The following is a 26126-nucleotide window of genomic DNA, read 5'->3' on the forward strand; positions in this document are numbered from 1 at the left end:
AAAACTGTGAAAGAAGCCCTTTCCACCACTCCCTCGCCAAGATCATTACACTTCTGGACCACTCTTGACACTGAAGAAATACTTTCTGACATACTTTATCAGTTCCCCCGAGTATTTTGTATGTGTGTCCCCAGGTTCTTGTGTTCCTCAATATCTCTGGGTTCAGTTCGTAATTCTCTCCTCGTAGCTTATACCTCTTAGCTGAAGAACAAGCCTTGTTGCATTCTTCTGCACTTTCTCCAGTTTCTTAAAACGCTTTTTCATATGTGGGTTCGATACTGGTGATGCATACTCCACGATAAGCCTGACGAATGTTGTATAAAAAACCAAGAAAGACTGGTGAGATTCCTGAAGATAAATCTTGAATTTTCCAGAGGAGAATTGGTTACAGAGGTTATTAGCTGTTGTGAGCCTTTGGGTGTATACTGGGCACTATGCTCACCCTTACGTCTTTCTGAGTGAAGTTTGTAGCCTCTATCCCCCTAAGTCTATATCCCATTTCCGGTCTTCTTACTCCTTCCCCAATATTCATGACCTTGCATTTACTAGGCGTTAAATTCCAGCAGTTACTTATCTTACCACTCTTACAATTTGTCCAGATCTCCTTGGAACCTTTCCCTGTCCTCATCTTTTTATTTTTTTCGTCAGTTTTACATCAGCAAACAGGGATACATCTTAATCAATGCATTATGGAATGTCATATCCATAAACCAGAAACAGTACTGGTACTAACACTGTTCCTTGCAAAACCCCGCTAGATAATCTTCCCCATTCTGGCGTCTCTTTATTGACAGTCATCCTTTGCTTTCTTACAATAGATAATCTTTGTTCCCTGTTCTCCCCAGCCTGAGACAAATTTTTGGTCCAGCCACTTGAGGGGTACAGTATCAAAACCCTTCTTGCAATCTAAAAAAGAATGCAATCCACCGAACTCCCTCCCTTCCTTCCTCTCTCTGTAACATATCTGCCATAGAACTCCAACAAGTTAATGAGACAGGATATGCTATCCATAAACCCATGCTGGTTATTGCTTGTGAAACCACTTCTTCCAGTGCTCTACCACTCTCCTCCTGATAAGTTACTCCATTAGCTTGCAAGGTATGCAAGTCAGAGAAACTTGTCTGTAGTTTAACACCTGTTTTTCTCCTTTTTTAGATAGAGGGTCTCTCCTTTCTAGCCTCCCGATCTTCAGAGAGCAACACTGCTGGCGATTTTGCTCTGTTCTCTCTGAGCTCTTGCACTCCCTTCAAGAGTTCTGCTCTTACTGACCTCCCACTCATTTTCATGGTCTCAAATAACCAGCACATAGAAGAGGTGTGCTTACGACGATATTTCGGTCCAAGTCGGACCGAAACGCCGTCGTAAGCTCCTCTCTTCTAAGTGCGGGTTATTTGTGTATCGTTCCAGTCCGGTAATGTGTCTTTTTTTTGTTATTCATGTCTCTTTCGGCTCCCTTACTTCCTCTTTCAGTTTTAGGCTCTGTTCAATTAGCCCTATTTAAATATTCTGCAACCTCTTCCCTGGCTTTGCTTTGCTACAAACTGCCACTGTTTCCCTCAGGAGGGAAGTGAACTGCTTTTCAAAAGCCTCTTTCACTGTTCCTTCTTCTACAGTCTCTTTCAGTCTTCCCATTTCCTCTCCTCTTCAAGCATTAAGGTCCTTTCCTTTGCCATATTTGTCCTATTTAACTGTTCTGTAATGGCATTCCTTGCTTCACTGCAAACTGTTACAGTTTCTTCCTGAAGGGAACTTAACTTTTCCTTAAACTCCTCTCTCAGTTGGGTTCATGCCATCCATTCTCATTCACAAGTAATGCCAAATGCCTCCTTCATTCCCACGCCTTTCCCCATTTGTAAGTATCTTTGACTTTCTATTTTTTCTCTTATACAAAAAATTGAGTAAGCCTGTAATGGGTGTATGATGTGGGGCATAAGGGCAGGTAAGTGTACTCACCAATATCTGTTTATGTTTGTGAGAATGAGTCTGATTGCATATGTGTTCATTTGAGTGTGAATTTGTGTTTGTGAGTACTCACCTAGTTGTGGTTGCTGGGGTCGAGTCACAGCTCCTGGCCCCGCCTCTTCAACTGGCCGCTACTCAGTCACTCTTCCCGCTCCGTGAGCCTTATCATACCTCTTCTTAAAGCTATGTATGGATCCTGCCTCAACTACATCACTACCCAGGCTATTCCACTTCCTGACAACTCTGTGACTGAAGAAATACTTCCTAACATCCCTGTGATTCATCTGAGTCTTCAACTTCCAACTGTGACCCCTTGTTGCTGTGTCCCATCTCTGGAACATCCTGACTCTGTCCACCTTGTCTATACCTCTCAGTAGTTTATATGTTATTATCATATCCCCCCTATCTCTCCTGTCTTTCAGTGTCGTCAGGTCGATTTCCCTTAACCTCTCCTCATAGGACATACCCCTTAGCTCCGGGACTAGTCTTGTTGCAAACCTTCGCACTTTCTCTAGTTTCCTTATATGCTTGGCTAGGCGAGGGTTCCAAACTGGCACTGCATATTCCAATATGGGCCTAATGTACACAGTGTCCTAAATGAGTCCTTATTTAGATGTCGGAATGCTGTTCTTAGGTTTGCCAGATGCCCGTATGCTACAGCAGTTATTTGGTTGATGTGCGCCTCAGGAGATGTGCCCAGTGTTATACACTGGGCCCTAGACTGTACTCCATCTGTGGTCTTCTTTGCCCTTCCCCAATCTTCATGACTTTGCACTTGGTGGAGTTGAACTCCAGGAGCCAATTGCTGGACCAGGCCTGCAGTCTGTCCAAATCCCTCTGTAGTTCTGCCTGGTCCTCGTCCGATTTAATTCTTCTCATCAACTTCACATCATCTGCAAACAGGGACACATCGGATTCTATTCCTTCCGTCATGTAGCTCACAAATACTAGAAACAGCACTGGTCCTAGGACTGATCCCTGTGACATCCCGCTCATTACAGGCGCCCACTCTAACACCTAGCCACGTACCATGACTTGCTGTTTTCTTCCTGACAGGTATTCCCTGATCCATTGTAGTGCATTCCCTGTTATCCCTGCCTGGTCCTCCAGCTTCTGCACTAATCTCTTGTGTGGAACTGTGTCAAACGCCTTCTTACAGTCCAAGAAAATGCAATCTACCCACCCCTCTCTCTCTCTTGTCTTACAGCCATCACCCTGTCATAGAACTCCATTAGGTTTGTGACACAGGATTTCCCATCCCTGAAACCGTGCTGGCTGTCATTGATAAGCTCATTCCTTTCTAGGTGCTCCACCACTCTTCTCCTGATAATCTTCTCCATGACCTTGCATACTATACACATCAGTGACACTGCATCTGCTACCTTCCATACTTCCGGTAGTCGTCCTATTTCGATAGATGTGTTGAATATAGTTATTAGTGGCACACAAAGTGCCTCTGCTCCCTCTCTCAGGACCCATGGAGAGATGTTATCAAGCCCCATCGCCTTTGAGGTATCTAGCTCACTCAGCAGCTTCTTCACTTCTTCCTTGGTTGTATATATTGTGTCCAACACTTGATGGTGTACCCCACCTCTCTGCCTTTCTGGAGGCCCTTTTGTCTCCTCAGTGAACACTTCTTTGAATTTCATGTTGAGCTCCTCACATACTTCATTTTTTTTGTGACCTCCCCTCCTTCCTTCCTCAGCCTGATTACCTGGTCCTTGACTACTGTCTTCCTCCTGATGTGGTTGTACAACAGCTTTGGGTCAGATCTGGCTTTCACTACTATGTCATTCTCAAATTGCCTTTGGGCCTTCCGTCTCACCTGTGCACATTCATTTCTGGCTCTACGACTGGTCTCCTTATTCTCCTGGGTCCTTTGCCTTCTATACATTTTCCATTCCCCAGCACACTTGGTTTTGGCCTCCCTGCACCTTTGGGTGAACCATGGGCTCATCCTGGCTTTTTCATTATTCCTGTTACCATTGGGTACAAACCTCTCCTCAGCTTCCTTGCATATTGTTGTCACATATTCCATCATCTCGTCCACTGACTTCCCCGCCAGTTTTCTGTCCTACTGAACCCCGTTCAGGAAGTTCTTCATGACTACGTGGTCCCCTTTCTTGTAGTTTGGCTTCACCCGTCCGGCCCTCCCTGCTTCTCCCTCCACTTGTAACTCTACTATGTATTCGAAGCATAAAACCACATGATCGCTGGCCCCAAGGGGTCTTTCAGATGTGATGTCCTGAATATCTGCACTATTCAAGGTGAATACTAGGTTCAGTCTCGCTGGTTCATCCTCTCCTCTCTCTCTGGTAGTGTCCCTTACGTGTTGGTACATCAGGTTTACCAATACCACCTCCATCATCTTACTCCTCCATGTTTCTTGGCCCCATGTGGCTCCAAGTTTTCCCAATTGATTTCCTTGTGGCTGAAGTCACCCATGATCAGTAGCTCTGCCCTGCTCGCATGAGCCCTTCCGGCCATCTCAGCCAGTGTGTCAACTATCGCTCTATTATTCTCATCATACTCTTGCCTTGACCTCCTGCTGTTCTGTGGTGGGTTATACATCACTGCAATCACCACCTTAGGATCTCCAGACCGAAATGTTAGTACTATGTAATCTGTTGTTTCTCCTCTGTCTCCTCTCTAAAGCTCATCAAAATCCCATTGGTTTTTGATCAGCAGAGTTTGTATAAATGTGCATGTGATTATATGTGGTGAATAATACTATGTTCATATGTGTCTGTGTGTATGATTGTGTGTATCTGGGTGTGTTCCCACATGCTTGTTTGTGTGCATTCATGAATGTGATTTGTGTGTGTGTGTGTGTGTGTGTGTGTGTGTGTGTGTTTGTTTTGAGGTAAATGTGAAGTGTGAATATTATGCAGAGAATTCAGAGTTAGGAGAAGGTGCAAGGTTACCAAAAGTATTATTTAAAGGGCTGAGGACAGGCTGCTGAGGTGGTTTGGACATTTAGAGAGTATGGAGAAAACAGTATAACTAGCAGGGCACATAAATCTGGAGTAGAGGGAAAGTAAGTTTATCCTAGGAAAGATTGGAGAGGTGATACAGCAGGTTTAGTATGCAAGGGGCATGGACATCAACAGACTTGTGTAAGCATGTTAGATAGGAGTAAGAGGCGGCAAGTGATTTTTATGATTTGATGTGCTGTTGGAGTGTGTGCAAGATAACATTTACAAATTGATTCAAGGACTCCAGTTAGCCTGACTGTATTCCCTGAGGGGGGAAGTACATTCCTTGCATTGTGGAGATGTTGTGGTTTGGATGGTTATCCAAACTGTGATGATAATGCTCCTCTGGCAAAACAGTGTTTGAATGAGTGACAGTGAAAGTGTATTTTTTTTCTGCCAGGTCACCCTATCTCAATGGGAGACAGCTAAAAAAGTTATATTATTATCATTATTGTTGTTCTAGTTATTTTAATAATTAACCTTGAACACCAAACATGAAGAGATTTGAAGATGGTAGGGTGGTTATTTGGCCCTCAAACTAACCCATAAAGAACTTTTACAATCTAAACTTTTAGGATAAAAGGGCCTCTTTAAATTTTAATTATTGGTACACAAACACTGTCCACAAAGTACTTTATGAAAGATGTCATTTATATACTAGTATGCACAAGAACATGACGTGAACATAGTACTGCCTCGGTGTGTGCATGTTTAACATCCGTAAGTCCCCAGTCTGCGAGCTATGGTTTATGTTTTATCACCTGTTACCCATGGCTAGAATCCATGAGCTACAACTAAGGTCCAGAATGAACAATGCAGACATTCCTGGCTCTAAAATAACATTTTCTTTGTTCATCAGTCATGTCTCCAGGTCCCTGTGATATTACTCTTGCTTTTTATTTTGAAATTTTATTCAAACAAAAAATAGAAGATTTACTGTTATGCAGACTACTGCAATACTGTAATAATTGTAAAAATTATATCAACCCATTCATGACTGCGTATTAGAATGGCTATTTGGACATTTATTGGACAATGACATCATTTGTTCACTTTTGAACATCGGCAAAAATCAAACATTTCCTGTACTTTGTGCTCCATTTCCAGGTACTTTTTATAGTAAAATTAATCAAAATCATGTCCATTTCTATAATATAGTTTCCATTCTATCAAATGAGACCAAGAAAACGAGAATACAACCACAAATACTATACGAAAATAGACCACAAAGTCGGCATTTTAATTAAAAAAAACGGTCGGAGTTTTTTTTTTCTCATTATGCACTGCGTGCTCCAGGATTTTTTTTATGTGGTGCACACTGACCACACAGACCCATTCTCTCACATGTGGGCCTACTAGCTTTCTCCTGCCTGATTTGAAGCCGCTAGAATTTATGAGTATATATACGTCAAACACGGTACCTCGCAAACGTATATATACGGCCGCGACAGTCAAAGGGTTAACATCCGTAAGTCCCCAGTCTGCGAGCTATGGTTTATGTTTTATCACCTGTTACCCATGGCTAGAATCCATGAGCTACAACTAAGGCTTTTTGATAGAACTGAATTATCTATGAGCCTGACCCGGAACTATGAATTATCCATGAGCCTGGATCTCAGAACTGTGAATCATCCATTAGGATGACTCTCAGAACTGTGAATTATCTATGAAGATGGGTCTCAGAACTGTGAATTATACATAAAGCTTTCTCTCAGAAATATGAATTATCCATGAGGCTGGGTCTCAAAACTGTGAATTATAAATGAGGCTGGGTCTCAAAACTGTAAATTATCCATGAGGATGGCTCTCAAAACTGTGAATTATAAATGAGGCTGGGTCTCAAAACTGTAAATTATCCATGAGGATGGCTCTCACAACTGAATTATCCATTAGAATGATTCTCACAACTGTGAATTATCCATGAGCTTGGCTTTGAGAACTGTGAAATATCCATGAACCTGGTTCTCAGAATTGTGAATTATCCATGAGAATGGCTCTCACAACTGTGAATTATCCATGAGGCTGGCTCTCACAATTGAATTTTCCATGAGCCTGGTTCTCAGAACTATGAATTATCCACGAGGATGGCTCTCAGAACTATGAATTATCCACGAGGCTGGCTCTTGTAACTATGAATTATCCATGAGGCTCACTCTCACAACTGTGAATTATCCATGTGCCTGACTCTCACAACTGTGAATTATCCAAGAGCCTGGCTGTCACAGCTGTGAGTTATCCATGAGGCTGGCTCTCACAACTGTGAATTATCCATGAGGCTGGCTCTCACAATTGTGAATTATCCATGAGCCTGGCTCTCACAACAATGAATTATCCATGAGCCTGGCTCTCACAACTGTGAATTATCCATGAGCCTGGCTCTCACAACTGAATTATCCATGAGCCTGGCTCTCAACTATTAATTATCCATGAGCCTGACTCTCACAATTGTGACTGCATGTATTCATGCTATCCAGCATGGCTGCCCATATAAATATTGTCTTTCCACACGACTCATTTGTTCAACAACTTTATAAAACAACACAAGAACGACTGATTAATATTACATCTGAGTACACAGGTCATCAAGGTCTGACATGCATCCCCATTTTAAAAAAAAAGATACATTTCAAACTGGCAGATTCACCATCTGTGAGCTTCTCATGGATAACAATGAATTACTAGGCATACATAAGCACACATACAATATAATGGCAGACTTCAACTTCTGAAAAAGCATGCCATCAACTCACTTTATTAATTAAACTTTTAAGAACAAGATCTGAACTAAGAAGCAGTCTCACCAGTTTGAGGTAGCGTTCTTCAGGAAGCGCATCATCGTCACCAGCCATCTGTTGGGCCATGGGAAGCCTCTCCACCCAGGGCCAGATCATATAATCCAACATGCCTGGTTAACAAAACATGAAAATATTTCAGTATTACTAAGAACAGGCACAGTAAAACAAATTACAAGTTCTTTTAGAATTTTGCAACATTGAATAAAAAAAAAAAAACTACAAAAATTTAAAAGCATTCCTATGACAATGACTTTCCCCAGTATTTTCTTTTTTTTTTTTTTAATATACTGGCTGTCTCCCACTGAGACAGCCAACATCATAATTGCCTCTTACAACACTCATGGCTTATGGAGGAAGGATTCTTTTCCACTTCCCCAAGGAGTTTGCAATAACTTATCTTTGTCAAACAGTTATTTATGAAGTGATTTACAGAATCCTCAGTATCTCAAGAATATTATATTTGTTAATTGCACAGAGTTCTGCAAGTATATTACAGTAAACATATAAAGATAAAATGCAAAAATTCTATTTTTTTTATGAAAGAGAGTAACAGATGTTCTCTAAATGTAAAGTTATTAATGGGCAGGAGTGACAGCAGAATTTTTATACTGGAGGGTTTAGGGGTGACTAACTAGTTTCATATTTATTAATTTCATCATGATACAATGCTTGTACAGAGATGGGTGACATTTAGGTGAGAAGGCAGAAAGCCCCTTAGTATGCACAGCATTTTGGGCAAACTTAAGCCTATTTTACGACTAATAAGGCAGTAACTAATGAGTGATTACATATACAGCCTCTAGGTGGTCATAACACATTTAGGAATTACACGGAACACAAGACAGAAGAGGAGGGGCTAGGAAACTTGTTTTGAAGCATTATTATTATTACTGTTTTTATTGGGAGACTTTGGGAGTCAATGAGAATTTTTGGTAGGCTTCAGCCCCCCAAGCCTCTCCCTGATACCACCTATGTTTATAGCATGCCTTTATCAATTGACAATTTTCAGGAAAGATGAACAAAAAACTGACTTTTGAATAAATGGTTTAGAAAACCAACAAGTTAATAAATGAGACACGTGCAACATTTGGGTATCATTATTCTGTAAACAATTAGCCAGCCAGTGGCTTCTTCAGACCAATGCAGAGAACGGTGGAAGACGAAAAGGAATTTGAAGTAATTAGTCCCTTAGTCTGGAGTCTATGTGCTCAGTCCAATTAATTTTTTTTTTTTTTTTTTTTTTTAGTTGTTAAGAACAACCATTTTTTTCCCCCATATGTTATTCAGTCAATATATCATGATTTCATGTATAGCACTGATTTTCAGGAACATAACCAGCACAATATATAGAAGTCTACTGTACATCAGTTAGTCACTCTACAAATAAATACCATGAAATTGAGCATAATAGAAGGGAGATGTCATTATCAAGTTGAAAGATTTGACTGGAAGCTGCTGGCTACATTGATAATTTGATTGATGGATGGAAGTAAGAATTGTAACGAGTGTTTTTAGATCAATACAGTGGACCCCCGCATAGCGACCTTAATCCGTGCAAGAGGGCTGGCTGTTATGCGAAATGTTCGGTATGCGAATGAATTTTCCCCATAAGAAATAATGGAAATCAAATTAATCCGTGCAAGACACCCAAAAGTATGAAAAAAAAAATTTTACCACATGAAATATACATTTTCCTACACACAAAGAGAAGGATACATGCACAATAATAGAGTAGTACATGCTCAATATATATTGTGCATGTACTACTCTACTAAATGAAGAATAAATGACACTTACCTTTATTGAAGATGCAGCAATGACTGATGAGACACTGTGTCCTGGGAGTGCCTTTTCCTCCTGAGTACTGTAGGTCCTGTTTGGTATTTTCTTCCAGAACAGGCCTTATCACACTGTGTATGCCACTACGATTCTTAAATCTCTCAAACCAACCATTGCTGGCTCTAAATTCACCAATATGAGCACTAGTTCCAGGCATTTTCCCTGTTCACCTGGGTGTTAGTCAACTGGTGTGGGTTGCATCCTGGGAGACAAGATTAAGGACTCCAATGGAAATAAGTTAGACAGTCTTCGATGACACTGACTTTCTTGGGTTATCCTGGGTAGCTAACCCTCTGGGGTTAATTGTTTCTTGGTATTCTCAATAAGCCACACCAACAACGGTGGTACAGCAGCAGCAGCAGCTGACGGTGGTACAGCAGCAACAGACGATGCTACAGCAGCAACAGACGATGCTACAGCAGCAGCAGACGATGCTACAGCAGCAACTGACGATGTTACAGCAGCAGCAGACGATGCTACAGCAGCAGCAGCAGCAGACGATGCTACAGCAGCAGCAGCAGCTGACGGTGGTACAGCAGCAACATACGATGCTACAGCAGCAACAGACGATGCTACAGCAGCAGCAGACGATGCTACAGCAGCAGCAGCAGCTGACGGTGGTACAGCAGCAACAGACGATGCTACAGCAGCAACAGACGATGCTACAGCAGCAGCAGACGATGCTACAGCAGCAGCAGCAGCTGACGGTGGTACAGCAGCAACAGACGATGCTACAGCAGCAACAGACGATGCTACAGCAGCAGCAGACGATGCTACAGCAGCAACTGACGATGCTACAGCAGCAGCAGCAGCAGACGATGCTACAGCAGCAGCAGCAGCTGACGGTGGTACAGCAGCAGCAGCTGACAGTGCAGCAGCAGCTGACGGTGGTACAGCAGCAGCAGCTGACAGTGCAGCAGCAGCTGACGGTGGTACAGCAGCAGCAGCAGCTGTACCACCAATAGTAGCAATGGTTGATTGGGGTTTATTATACAACCTGGCCAGCTCGGAGACACGCACTCCACTTTCATACTTATCAATGATCTTTTTCTTCATCTCCATAGTAATTCTCACCCTTACTGCTGTAGGGTTGGCACTAGAAGCTTTCTTGGGGCCCATGGTCACTTATTTTCCAGAAAAAATCACCAAAAACACTGTAATAATACGAAATGTTCCGATTGTATGCTTGGATGTTACCGCGGAGGCTGGCTGGTAAACAATGCCACCGGCGGAACATGTGAGCGTGGCTCAGGCCGCACATTGGACGCGTCTCGGACGAAGGCCGCTGAGCGGGTTTTTGGGCGCTATGCGGGGCAAAATTTTAGCGATCAAAGCGTCCGCTATGCGGATTGTCCGTTATGCAAGGCGTCCGTTATGCGGGGGTCCACTGTATTATGAATTTGAAACATTAGAGCTGAAGCACATTGGCTCATGAAACTACTGTAACAGTTGGACTACAACTGACTAATTTTGGCAAAGTTGGTGGGAAATCTACTCTTCTTCACGATTTTCCCCGGACTATACAGGATGTGCCCCCTGAGAGTATCTCTTGCATCTGGACATTTCTATGAAAGTGATGTGCGATTCAGTGCTAGAGTTATTCAGCAGAACATCTACTCTCCTGTTAATTCACGTTTATTTGATAATTGTTTCATTTTTAATAGTCAATAATAACTCCAACTTTTACATTAATTATACTTGTTCAATAACTTTTCTAATCCATGATTCAACTGCAACAACTTCAAGATGCCAAACACATTTCAGAGAACATAATTATTAGCCAACATTTATAAAAATACAAGCTTATTTCAATACGATACAATGTTTATACATAAATGGGTGATGCAGAGTACACGCTTAAAGTCCCCAGTTATGTGAAGCATAACATGAAATATAAGACTAGGGATGAAAACTTGAGGATATGGTGTTTTATGTAATTACATGTATTGGAAGTTTAAGTCTAAATTATAAGTTTAAATGTTTGAAGCATCCTGTAATGTGAACCAAGTATACACATATTAAGAGCTGAGAAGAGTTAAGAAAAGATTACAATACTGTATGCTTGAACACAGCCCTTCTTTGCATCCTGTTTAGTATGTGTGTCCAGATGTGAACATTGCCCAGGACTACTTGGACTAAACTGCCAGAAATGATGCACCTGATTTTTTCAATTTGCTTATTTATGATTAAATTTATGTTTTTGTGGCCTTATGTAAACTAACAAACTAAAATAATGAAAGTACAGTAAACCATCAATATAACAGACTTTAAAAATAGTAGACAAAATCCACCGAGTATATTGAACTTTTAACTCTATTTTCAGAGGTTACTACAATATACGTAATTGTAAATTGTGTGTACAGTACTATATTAGGTATAAAGCTATTTTTAAACATTATCCTGTTCTCATAGACACTTGGGCAACACCCCCCCAAATAATAAAGGTATTACTATACATGCCTAATTCAGATGAGTTTACAGAAAAAAAGCAATGTAAACTGCCTAAAAAATGAATAGTGTAAAATAAGGATATGGTAGGTTACACAAACAACTGTATCACACTGGCTATGCTCTATGTAAGTTACCTACACCTCACTATTGGCCAAAATTCGTCCAATTATAAATCTGTTAAAATTTATGATACATATGGAGACTTAGCATATACCTACAAGTTATTTAAACATCATGTTGCTTAGAAGTTAAAAGTTAACCAAGGCAATTATTGTTGAGGTGTATTGCTGTTAGTGCTGGAGAGACTTTTTTAAATGTAATACCCTAACTGGAATAAATAACCAAGAAGTAAAGTACAGTGGACCCTCGCCTAACAATATTAATCGTTCCTGAGAGCTCAACGTTAGGCGAAATTATCATTAGCCGAATTAATTTTCCCCATAAGAAATAATGGAAATCAAATTAATCCGTTCCTGACACCCCAAAGTATGAACAAAAAAAAATTTTTGCCACATGAAATATTAATTTTAATACACACAAACTGAAGAAGACATACACAGTTACATGACACTTACCTTTATTGAAGATCTGGTGATGATTGATGGGATGGGAGGAGGGGAGACTGTGGATGGTGTTAATGTTTAGAAGGGAAATCCCCTTCCATTAGGACTTGAAGTGGCAAGTCCTTTTCCGGGGATACTTCCCTTCTTCTTTTAATGCCACTAGGACCAGCTTGAGAGTCACTGAGCCTCTGTCGCACAACATATCTGTCCATAGAGGCCTGTACCTTCCATTCCTTTATGACATTCCTAAAGTGTTTCACAACATTGTCAGTGTAATAGTCACCAGCACGGCTTGCAATAGCTGTATGAGGGTGATTTTCATCAAAAAAGGTTTGCACTTTAAGCCACATTGCACACATTTCCTTAATCTTTGAAGTAGACAACTTCTTCAATTTCTCTATCCCCTCCTCCAGAGCAGTTTCCTCGGTCTGGCCTCTTGCTGTTGAAGATGATCCAGCAGCTCATCAGTGGTTAGTTCGTCATTGTCCTCCTCCTCCAACTCTTCCACATCCTCCCCACTAACCTCCAACCCCAAGGACTTCCCCAATGCCACAATGGATTTCTCAACTGGCATAGGATTCCCAGAGTTAGCCTCAAACCCTTCAAAATCCCTTTTGACTACACATTCTGGCCACAGTTTCTTCCAAGCAGAGTTCAAGGTCCTCTTAGTCACTTCTTCCCAAGCCTTACCTATAATGTTTACACAAATGAGGATGCTGAAGTGATCTCTCGAAAACTCTCTTAGAGTCAATTGAGTTTCTGAGGTCACTACAAAGCATCTTTCAAACATAGCTTTTGTGTAGAGTTTCTTGAAGTTGGAAATTCAAATTCAAAAGTTTATTCTCTATAAGGATTACAATGCTGATTTTACAGAATTTGGTTATTGTGTGGTTTACATGCAGTAAAATAATAATTACAGAGTGTACCACTAGAACACCTAGCATGGCTAGGCATTTCGGGCAGACTTAGTTTAATTCTTAATTTTAAAATATTACAAATTATGAGGTAAGTTGGTATTATGGCTAAGGGACTAAATACTAGTTTGTGAGTTTAGCAATGTGAATGCTTTTGTTTTGGCACAGTACATAGTTTCAGTATTGGAGTATCACAGGATTCATTATTTTAAGGTTGAGAAATTCTAGCGGCTTCAAATCAAGCAGGAGAAAGCTGGTAGGCCCACATGTGAGAGAATGGATCTGTGTGGTCAGTGTGCACCATATAAAAAATATCCTGGAGCACGCAGTGCATAATGAGAAAAAAAAAAACGACCGTTTTTTTTAATTAAAATGCCGACTTTGTGGTCTATTTTCGTATAGTATTTATGGTTGTATTCTCGTTTTCTTGGTCTCATTTGATAGAATGAAAAACATATTACAGAAATAGAGGTGTTTTTGATTGATTTTACTATAAAAAGAACCTAGAAATGGAGCTCAAAGTAGGGGAAATGTTTGATTTTTGCCAATGTTCAAAAGTAAACAAATGATGCCATTGTCCAATAAATGTCCAACTAGCCATTCTAATATGCAGTCATGAATGGGTTGATGTTATTTATACAGGTATTACAGCATTGCAGTAGTCTGCATAATAGTAAGTCTAATATTTTTTGTTTGAATAAAAATTCAAAATAGAAAGCAAGAGTAATACCAGAGGGGCCTGGAGACGTGACTGATGAACAAAGAAAACGTTATTTTAGAGCCTGGAATGTCTGCATTGTTCATTCTGGACCTTATTTTGAAATTGTCATATTTTTTAGTTTTCGTGAAATTGGCCAAATTGCAAATTTCTGACCACATTATTAGGTAGTTGAAATCAGTAAATGGGCAGTTTCTTGTACTCAACCGATAGAAAAAATGAAGTTCTAAAGAAATAGCTATGAGTTTGGGCGACTGGAACAATGGAATTAGCCGAAAATAGGGCTCAAAGTGGGCGAAATCGCCGATTTGTAAACAGCGCCGAGGTCGCTAACTTCGCGAGAGCATAATTCCGTCAGTTTTCCATCAAATTTCGTTTTTTTGGTGTCATTACAATCGGAAAAAGATTCTCTATCATTTCATAAGAAAAAATAATTTTTTTTTTTTTTTTAAATTTTGCGACACCAGGAGACACCTCAGGATTGGGGGTTGCGACAGTCAAAGGGTTAAGGTCCTGTAGATGTAGATTGCACAGTAGTAAGTGTAGATGTACTGAACAGGGAGTAAGTTTAGATCTATGAAGAGTGAGGGGGTGTGTTGCCAGGGATGGGATTTAGTGATTATTCTTACTGCAGCTTTTTGTTGGGTTATTATTGGCTTTAGGTGTGTTGCTGCAGTTGATCCCCAAGCACAAATAGCATAGGTGAGGTATGGATAAATAAGTGAGTGGTATAGTGTGAGAAGGGCATTTTGCGGCACGTAGTATCGTATCTTGGAGAGGATCCCAACCGTTTTGGATACTTTTTTGGATATGTGTTGGATATGGGTGCTGAAATTCAGGTTGTTGTCAAGGTATAGGCCTAGGAATTTGCCCTCATTATGTCTGGTAATTAGAGTGTTGTCGATCTTAATGTTAATTTGTGCATCTCCTGCTCTGCTACCAAACATAATATAGTAGGTTTTGTCAGTGTTAAGCATAAGTTTATTGGCTGTCATCCAAGTCGATATTTTGATCAGCTCCTCATTAACAATGGTGTTGAGGGTGGCAAGATTAGGGTGAGAGATGACATAAGTCGTGTCGTCAGCAAAGAGAATGGGCTTCAGGTGTTGGTATACGTTTGGAAGATCATTGATGTATATGAAGATGAGCAGGGGACCAAGGACACTTCCCTGCAGAACTCCAGTATCAAGTGGCCGTGTTGTTGATGCTGTGTCTTTAACCCTTTGACTGTCGCGGTCGTATATATACGTTTTACGAGGTGCCGTGTTTGACGTATATATACTCATAAATTCTAGCGGCTTCAAATCAAGCAGGAGAAAGCTGGTAGGCCCACATGTGAGAGAATGGGTCTGTGTGGTCAGTGTGCACCATATAAAAAAAATCCTGGAGCACGCAGTGCATAATGAGAAAAAAAAACGACCGTTTTTTTTAATTAAAATGCCGACTTTGTGGTCTATTTTCGTATAGTATTTATGGTTGTATTCTCGTTTTCTTGGTCTCATTTGATAGAATGGAAAACATATTACAGAAATAGAGGTGTTTTTGATTGATTTTACTATAAAAAGAACCTAGAAATGGAGCTCAAAGTAGGGAAAATGTTTGATTTTTGCCAATGTTCAAAAGTAAACAAATGATGCCATTGTCCAATAAATGTCCAACTAGCCATTCTAATATGCAGTCATGAATGGGTTGATGTTATTTATACAATTATTACAGTATTGCAGTAGTCTGCATAATAGTAAGTCTAATATTTTTTGTTTGAATAAAAATTCAAAATAGAAAGCAAGAGTAATATCAGAGGGGCCTGGAGACGTGACTGATGAACAAAGAAAACGTTATTTTAGAGCCTGGAATATCTGCATTGTTCATTCTGGACCTTATTTTGAAATTGTCATATTTTTTAGTTTTCGTGAAATTGGCCAAATTGCAAATTTCTGACCACATTATTAGGTAGTTGATATCAGTAAATGGGCAGTTTCTTGTACTCAATCGATAGAAAAAACGGAGTTCTAAAGAAATAGCTATGAGGTTGGGCGACTGGAACAATGGAATTAGCCGAAAATAGGGCTCAAAGTGGGCGAAATCGCCGATTTGTAAACAGCGCCGAGGTCGCTAACTTCGCGAGAGCATAATTCCGTCAGTTTTCCATCAAATTTCGTTTTTTTGGTGTCATTACAATCGGGAAAAGATTCTCTATCATTTCATAAGAAAAAATAATTTTTTTTTTTTTTAAATTTTGCGACACCAGGAGACACCTCAGGATTGGGGGTTGCGACAGTCAAAGGGTTAATGGTGACATACTGATACCTATTAGTAAGGTAAGATTTGAAATAAGCAAACGCATGGCCTCTTATACTGTAATGGCCAAGCTTGTGGAGTAGGATGTCATGGTCTACTTTGTCAAAAGCTTTTCTTAGGTCAATAAAAATTCCTAGTGGATATTCCTTATTTTCCAATGCTGTGTAAAGCAGATCTAGCATTTTTATGATTGCATCATTAGTGCTTTTATTTTTCCTGAATCCAAATTGGCAGGGGTTGAGTATGTTTTGTGCCGTTATAAATGAATATAGTCTCCTGTGCACGAGTTTCTCAAAGATTTTGGATAGCGATGGTAAGTTTGATATTGGCCTATAGTTGTTTAAGTCTGTAGGGTCACCACCTTTATGTATTGGTGTAACCCTTGCCATCTTGAGTAGTTTCGGGCAGGCGCTAGTTTCTAGTCACTTGTTAAAAAGTAATGAAATAGCATGCGAAAAGACATTTGCCGCTCGCTTGTACAGTAATGGTGGAACATGAGACAGATTCCCTGAGTTATTTTTAAGTGACTTTACAATCTCGGTGACTTCCGTGGGCTCAGTTGGTGCAAGATAGAAGGAATTTGGGAAATTCCCATCTAGGTAGTCCCCGGCATGGGCATTGGTATGTGGGATTTTATTGGCGAGATTAGATCCTATGGTTGAGAAGAAGTCGTTTATCTTGTTAGCTGTATCAGTGGGATGTAGTGGTGTTTCATTAGGTTTAGTTAGGACAATATTCTTGTTTTTTTTCAGTTTGTGGGTCCCTAGAATCTGAGTGTGTGTTTTCCAGGTCTTTTTTATATCTCCTCTAGTGTCTGTGAATCTACTGGAGTAGTATAGTTGTTTGGCTTTCTTTATTACTTTGGTGAGAACTGATGAATAGTGTTTAAGAACATCTTTGTGTATTAAGCCCTGTCTATATTGTTTTTCATATAGGTGTTTCTTGTCAATGGATTTCAGAATGGTGCTGGTTAGCCATGGGCAACCAAGCCGTTTGTTTGTGATCTGTTTCGTTTTTATAGGACAATGTTTGTTAAATTAGACGCATATGCAACTCTTGAGTATCTTTATTGAGGAAACGTTTCGCCACACAGTGGCTTCATCAGTCCATACGTAGGAGAAACTTGAAGAACAGGAGGAGAATGAGGTAATCAGTCCCTCAACCTTGAGTCGATGTGTTCAGTCCATCAATCTTGAATAGAATACGGCATATCAGCGGAGAAGCAGCTTATAAACCATATGGCAGGAGAGGTGCAGCAGTCATAGGTCGTGTCACATTTGTTCAATGTGGAAGTAGGTCGTGCCCAAGAATTAGGCAAGCGAAGAATTCCTAAGTATTAAGATCCCAAGAAGTTGCAGCATCTGACAGATTTGTAGATGAATGGTTCAGAGAACCGACATGTTGATAAATTAGACGCATATGCAACTCTTGGGTATCTTTATTGAGGAAACGTTTCGCCACACAGTGGCTTCATCAGTCCATACGTAGGAGAAACTTGAAGAACAGGAGGAGAATGAGGTAATCAGTCCCTCAACCTTGAGTCGATGTGTTCAGTCCATCAATCTTGAATAGAATACGGCATATCAGCGGAGAAGCAGCTTATAAACCGTATGGCAGGAGAGGTGCAGCAGTCATAGGTCGTGTCACATTTGTTCAATGTGGAAGTAGGTCGTGCCCAAGAATTAGGCAAGCGAAGAATTCCTAAGTATTAAGATCCCAAGAAGTTGCAGCGTCTGACAGATTCGTAGATGAATGGTTCAGAGAACCGACATGTTGATAAATTAGACTCATACACAACTCTTGGGAATCTTCATTTAGGAAACGTTTCGCCACACAGTGGCTTCATCAGTCCATACAAAGGAGAAACTTGAAGAACAGGAGGAGAATGAGGTAATCAGTCCCTCAACCTTGAGTCGATGTGTTCAGTCCATCAATCCTCCTGTTCAAGTTTCTCCTACGTATGGACTGATGAAGCCACTGTGTGGCGAAACGTTTCCTCAATAAAGATACCCAAGAGTTGCATATGCGTCTAATTTATCAACATGTCGGTTCTCTGAACCATTCATCTACAAATCTGTCAGACGCTGCAACTTCTTGGGATCTTAATACTTAGGAATTCTTCGCTTGCCTAATTCTTGGGCACGACCTACTTCCACATTGAACAAATGTGACATGACCTATGACTGCTGCACCTCTCCTGCCATACGGTTTATAAGCTGCTTCTCCGCTGATATGCCGTATTCTATTCAAGATTGATGGACTGAACACACCGACTCAAGGTTGAGGGACTGATTACCTCATTCTCCTCCTGTTCTTCAAGTTTCTCCTACGTATGGACTGATGAAGCCACTGTGTGGTGAAACGTTTCCTCAATAAAGATACCCAAGAGTTGCATATGCGTCTAATTTATCAACATGTCGGTTCTCTGAACCATTCATCTACAGGACAATGTTTGTTGTATAGTCTAAGTAATTTGTTAAGAAAAATGTCTGTCCAGTCATCAATACCATTGGCCTTGGAGAATTCTGTAGGCCAGTCAACAGTCTCTAGGTCAGCTGTGAACTTCCTTATTGAGGCCTCGTCATGGAGTCTAAATGAGACTTTGTTGTATTCAAGTGGTGGTTTACTAATGTTTGTCAGGAGGAAGGTAGGGTAGTGGTCTGTAGTGCTATCTGTGATTATCTCTGATTTAAGGGGGGCTAGTATATTGGTCCATTATGTGGTTTATTATGGTTGCACTTGTCTCAGTGAGCCTGGTTGGTTTAGTTGTTGTTGGTATGAGAAGTGTGTTGTTCATATTGTTGATGAAATCAGTTACAGGCTGATCATCTAGTATGCCAAGGTTGATGTTGAAGTCTCCAGCTAAGAGAAGGTGGTGCTTATTCATTTGTCTGTTTGTTATTAGTGACTTTAATTTCTCACTGAAATTTGGGATGTTTGTGTGAGGTATCCGGTAAATGGCACTGATTGTTATAGGTGTCTTAAGGTTTTTTACAGTAAAATTAGCAAAGATGTATTCTGCATATTCATCACTAAAGCAAGTGGTGCTAATAGATTGCAATACCACCCCAACTTGGTTTGGTCTGCAGTTGTGAATTGCTGTGTATCCTGGGCTGCAGGAGAGGAGTGGTATTAGGAGGCAAAAACTTGACCTTAATGAAGCTCATTTCCGCAGAAAGTCGCTCTGCCACATCTGAAGGATGACCAGGAGCACTGTCTAATGCCAGGAGGCACTTAAGGTCTAATTTCTTTTCAATTAGATAATTTTCCACAGTGGGGGCAAATGCATGGTGTAACCAGTCATAGAAAAAGTCCCTAGTGACCCATGCCTTACTGTTTGCCCTCCACAGCACACACAAATTAGCCTTGAGGACATTGTTTTTCCTGAACACTCTGGGAGTTTCAGAGTGATACACCAATAAAGGCTTCACTTTGCAATCACCACTAGCATTAGCACACATCAACAGAGAAAGCCTGTCTTTCATAGGCTTATGTCCTGGGAGTGCCTTTTCCTCCTGAGTAATGTAGGTCCTGCTTGGCATTTTCTTCCAAAACAGGCCTGTTTCGTCACAATTAAACACTTGTTCAGGTTTTAGTCCTTCACTGCCTATGTACTCCTTGAATTCCTGCACATATTTTTCAGCCGCTTTGTGGTCCGAACTGGCAGCCTCACCATACCTTATCACACTATGTATGCCACGGTGGCCCAGTGGCCTGGTGGCTAAAGCTCCCGCTTCACACACGGAGGGCCCGGGTTCGATTCCCAGCGGGTGGAAACATTTCGACACGTTTCCTTACACCTGTTGTCCTGTTCACCTAGCAGCAAATAGGTACCTGGGTGTTAGTCGACTGGTGTGGGTCGCATCCTGGGGGACAAGATTAAGGACCCCAATGGAAATAAGTTAGACAGTCCTCGATGACGCACTGACTTTCTTGGGTTATCCTGGGTGGCTAACCCTCCGGGGTTAAAAATCCTTACGAAATCTTATCTTATCTTATCCTATCTTACGATTCTTAAATCTCTCAAACCAACCTTTGCTGGCTTTAAATTCACTCACATCACCAATAGTTGCAGGCATCTTTCTAATTAAATCCTCACGCAACTTCCTAGCCTTTTCACATATGATGACTTGAGAGATGCTATCTCCTGCTATCTGTTTTTTGTTTATCCACACCAATAACAGTCTCTCAACATCTTCTATCACTTGCGATCTCTGTTTCGAAAACAAAGTTGCACCTTTGGCAAGAACAGCTTCCTTGATTGCCGTTTTCTTGGCCACAATAGTAGCGATGGTTGATTGGGGTTTTGTGTACAACCTGGCCAGCTCGGAGACACGCACCCCACTTTCATACTTAGCAATGATCTCTTTCTTCATATCCATAGTAATTCTCACCCTTTTTCCTGTAGGGCTGGCACTAGAAGCTTTCTTGGGGCCCATGGTGACTTATTTTGCAGGTGCAATCACTAAAAAGACTGTGATAATATGAAATGATCCGACTGTATGCTTGGAAGCGACCGTGGTGGCTGGCTTGTAAACACTGGCACCCACGGAACAAATGAGGCGGGCTCAGGCCGCACGTGGACGCGTCTCGAACGAATCACGTTGAGCGAGTTTTTTAGCGCTAGCCGAGGCAAAATTTTTGCGTTAAAATGTATCACTTGGCGAATTTAACGTTATGCGATGAGTTCGTTAGGCGAGGGTCCACTGTACTGTGAATGCAGATGGACTCTGGAATATGAGCAGACCTGAACCAAAAAAGGAAAAACTATAGGAATACATATTACATACGCAATGGAAAGTTAAAAACAGTATACATATTCTGAATGTAAGTAAAATCATGTAAAACGTGTTTACCATCTTACTTGTCCATTAGACAGGAAGAAGAAAAAAAGGAATTCTGACAGAATGGAAAACATTAAACAGGTTCAGTTTCACACACACTGGATGGTTGCTGTCTGCTTACCTACTACATGCCACACTCACATGACAGAATAGCAGTAACTCTCCAGATAATTGCTGTCCGCCTACCTACTGCATGCCACACTCACATGACAGAATGGCAGTAACTCTCCAGATAATTGCTGTCTGCATACCTACTGCCTGCCACAATCACATGACAGAATGGCAGTAACTCTCCAGATAATTGCTCTCTGCCTACCTACTGCATGCCATTTATATGACAGGCCAGTAGTACATATATACCTCCCTGCATACTGCTGTCTACCTACTTACCATTTACACTACCTACTAACTAGCTGGGTTGAAGCACATCACTTCAGTAGTCTGGTCAATGATGACATGACCAGTCAAGTTAAGAGGAAAAATTTTATTCTCTAACATTTTCTCATTACTCGTCAAATCAGATCAAAATTGTACCAGATTATTTTGCTCCTGCAAAACTTAACTGGAGAGACCATCTGAAGTTAATTTTAAATTCAGAATTTACAAGCACTGTAGAAAACAGAGATTAGTGAATCAACTTACCAGGCTTGGCTCCAGCAAAGAAGCAGGTGCCTCTCTTAGAGAGCTCCACCTCGAACATGTCGAGCCCATCTCTGATGTCATCAAAGCACTGAGCTAGCACATGCTGATCTCCTTTAGCAAAGTATACTTTATACATAGGAGAAGACACCTGGGGAACAGAAGATTCTGTAAACTCATCTAACTTTATTTAACACTGAGTGAAACAGAGCTAAACAGATATGGAAATATCTAAAAATCTATATAGAGTATATCAAGTGAAATACTGCATACTAAACTGAAATTTATTCCAAAGATTTATATTCATAACATCCATTTAACCATGAATTTCAAATGGATACAAAGCATTAAAAAGCCATATTATTTAAAATGCCAATGAAAATGTACACAAAGGTGTTAAGCAGTATAGAGAGAGACGTACCTTCATAGAGGAGAAGGATGAAGAATACAAGGAGTGAGAAGTGTTGTGAACTGGGTCTAGTGTATGGCATCAAGATATTATGAAGTGTAGTATAAGAGATGAAGTGTTATAGAAGTCAAGGATGTAAAAGTGAGAGAGAAGTGTAATGTGAATGGAGTCAGAAATGTAGTATTAGTTAGGTATGTAGATTTACTCTGATACACTAATGCATATTAAGAAAGGAATAACACAATTTGCATAATATAAAATCTTGCAAGACATGTTAACAATATACCCACCTTGGACCATAATTCAATAAAAACTCTATCATGTGCTTTTTGCCAAGGATCAGCAGGATAGAGAGGAGGCTCTGGGTATGCTTCATTTAAATAATCACAAATAACCATGGATTCAAACATCAGTGCTCCATCTTTCTCTAATGCTGGCACCTTTCCTAATGGGTTCTTCTCAAAAAACCAATCTGGCTTTGATTTTAAGTTGATGTTGACTATTTCGTGTCTGTAAGAAAATTTCAAGTCACATTTCCACTTAATGAAGAAATGGTTGTCCTGTACAGTGGACCCCCAGTTTACGATATTATTTCATTCCAGATGTATGTTCAGGTGCCATTACTGAACGAATTTGTTCCCATAAGGAATCTTGTGAATTAGATTAGTCCATTTCAGACCCCCAAACATACACGTACAAACGCACTTACATAAATACACTTACATAATTGGTTGCATTGGGAGCTGATCATAAAGCGGGGGTCCACTGTATTTTGTTCTACAGTGTTACAATTGTATACACACATACAGTTTTTACATTTTATGAGCATACAATACACATTTTTACACACTGCACTAAGGGTGGAAATTTTTCATGTACAAGTAGTACAGTGGTACCTCATGATACAAACTTATTTCGTTCCAGAAGGCTGTTAGAGTGCTGATACTGAACGAATTTGTTCCCAGAGGGAATAATGCAAATTAGATTAATCCATTTCAGACCCCCAAAAATACACTTACAAAAGCACTTACATAAATACACTTGCATAACTTTTGTGTTTTGAGCTATTCGTATCCCGAGGTACCACTGTATCTGTAAATATTATTTTTTTCCAGTTTAACACTTCTATTAATATTGCAATTAAAATGGAAAAAATTAATGAATATTTCTAGAGAAATACAAGCACTGAAGTAATAAACTTACTTGACATTCTTAGCAGCAATAATAATACGCACACGCTGTGCATATGGACAGTACTTCATGCTATAGCAACGGAGAACTCCTTCTTGCAGGGGAGGACATTCTGAGCCTGTTAGTGAGGAAACAAAAAGCAATCTTTAATGCATGAGTAAATAACTATACTACAGTCAAGAAACAGGACAAGTGTTTCCTGATGCGAGTCTTAGTCATGTGATGACTTGCCACTGGAGCTTCTGGTCATCTGACCAAGGAATTCCAATGGCTTACCAATACACCACTTTCAATACTGATATTCTTACATACACTAATTGCTCTCTTTTCACCACTTTCTCTTATCCAGCATCATACTTAATGATGCCCCTAGAAAGTTAGGATGTGAAAACAATCAACCCGATGCTCAACCATCCCAAAAAATTACAAAAAAAACCTGCACCCATAAAAAATTCTTTAAATAAAATTCCAGAATTCTATTTTTGATACTTAAAGCTATTCTATATGGTGTGATTTTTTTGCAAATGTAATTGAAAAGCACACAAAAAGGCCTTTATAATAACTGATCAATTTTAGATGCACTTTTTCAATTACACGTGAAAAAACTGCATAAATAGAATAGTTTAATAAAAGAGCCGAATATTTTACTTATTGTATAAATTTGAAGTTTCCAGTAATTATTACTTTCTCCCTTCAGCAGGTCTTCCTTCTTAGTTCATATTTTCACCTTCTTATTATACCCATTAATTATGCTAGGAAAGCTTACTTATCAAGTCTTTTATATTTTACTGCCATTTACCAGCTAGTAAATGGCAGTAGAAGAAGCTCTCAGATCATCTGCATGTGGTGAAGATGTCACTCTCTTCAATGACCTTGTCATTGGGGACTGATGTACCAGAAACCATGGTGACTTATACTTGGGAGGAGTTCCTAGATTATCTCCAAGCCAAGTTGGGCTGGAGCCCACAAGTTGTCTCCATAAGATGGAAATCATTCCTTCAAGCAAGTTTGGCTTGTTGAGATGTAGAGCTAAATACACTGGAGACAGAGATGAATGGAGAAGCAGAATGGATATTGTACCTTTCAGCACAAAATTTCAACTGGCAAGTGTTAGAAAAAACTGATGGAGTGGAGGTTGTAATTGACAATTCCCTAACAGAGGATAGTAGAGACATGTGCAGAAGGACTCACTACTGACGAAAATTCATCATAAGGGATTCTATTCTAACTTGGTGATGATAGCCAGTTCAACAATGTACAGTACTGTGTAAATAGTCTGTGTATTTTTCTGACAGTCTTTTAAGAACAATGCTCTCTGTTAGCCACTTTTGATTGTTGGGTTGGAAATATTTAGGTGTCAAGGCAAGTGAAAAATGGTCTTTTCTTACAGAAAGTGTACGTAATGGTGAATCCCATGCCCTGAAGCACCATGCCTGTGATAAATTAATTCATCAAATTCTGCCACCTGCCAGGTGACTAAAGTACAATGTACTTTGATGCAGTGTGTGCAGGTTCAAATCCTGCTGTGGACAGAAATTTTTTGTAAACTTCACTCATTTGTGAATTGTTAATTGTAAAGGTGATATATACATCTGTAACCAGTTTCAAGTTTTCTTACTCTCATTGCCTAGCCTTCTCTGTTGATTCCCTGGTCAATTGGGCTGATGCTGTTGGCAGCCCACTGGCCCATATATCCATCACAACCAAGTTGATCTGGCACTCTGTAGAGGTGGTGCTCTAGCTTTCTCTTGCAAACTACTGCACTTGTTCTGGCATCATTTCTGATAACTGCTGGTAGTAGGATGAAGAGTTGAGAACTACAGATGATGATATATTGTTTAATGCCCATGGCTCCCTCCCATATCTCCCACTCCAGTACATGTATATTGTTTTTGTAATGTGTAGGTTTGGAACTAGGCCCTTAAGCATTTTTCAATGTGCAACTGACTCTCATATAATGTGTGTTCCAACAGCAACCTTTTCAATAACACGCGATAATACAATCTTTTCCAATCCCACTTTAGAGAAAAAAAAAAAGCTGTTAACAGCATGCCATGACATGCAGTAAACTGAGAGAAAAATAAGCATCAATCCACATTGCATACCAAATTCCAAAAGAACATGCCATGGGATATTATATTGTCTCACCCTCCATGCTTCAGTTAGTTTATGGATAAGTCCATTGATTTTATGACAGGAGCCTATTGTCACCTGATAATATTAAAGCAGTCTATGTTCTAACTGCCTTATGGTATTATCACGAGTTTGAATCATTTGATCACTTCACCTGGAGTTTACCTGGAGAGAGTACTTTAAGACTGTGTGTGCAAGAAGGAAACCCAGGTCAAGTTTATTTAGTTCTGAATAAATAAGCAATTTTAAAATGTGCTGTCAGATGCATACTGTAATACAGTATCAAATTTTGTGGGAAAGGTGCATTTACTGACCATGCTGCCACCAAGAATTTCCCTGTCCAATTGGAGGAAACTATTTCTGAGGGTGGGTACAAGCCATAGCACGTATTTATT

General features: G+C 40.2%; 1 protein-coding gene across 3 annotated transcripts in view; it reads right to left on the bottom strand.

The window, feature by feature from the left end:
- The window catches only part of LOC128700672 (pyrimidodiazepine synthase), a 640204-nt gene that overhangs the window by 7926 nt on the left and 606152 nt on the right, over positions 1 to 26126 (bottom strand). For all 3 annotated transcript variants that reach the window (XM_070097054.1, XM_053793963.2, XM_070097053.1), the window contains 4 exons: positions 23611 to 23716; positions 22698 to 22917; positions 22002 to 22149; positions 7739 to 7842 (listed from right to left, as the gene is read on the bottom strand). In XM_070097054.1, coding sequence (XP_069953155.1) covers positions 7739 to 7842; positions 22002 to 22149; positions 22698 to 22917; positions 23611 to 23669 — 531 coding nt within the window. In that variant the 5' untranslated portion in view covers positions 23670 to 23716. The remainder of the gene's footprint in view (positions 1 to 7738; positions 7843 to 22001; positions 22150 to 22697; positions 22918 to 23610; positions 23717 to 26126) is intronic.

Source organism: Cherax quadricarinatus, chromosome 56 (assembly GCF_038502225.1).
Source record: "Cherax quadricarinatus isolate ZL_2023a chromosome 56, ASM3850222v1, whole genome shotgun sequence".
Lineage (NCBI taxonomy): Eukaryota > Metazoa > Arthropoda > Malacostraca > Decapoda > Parastacidae > Cherax > Cherax quadricarinatus.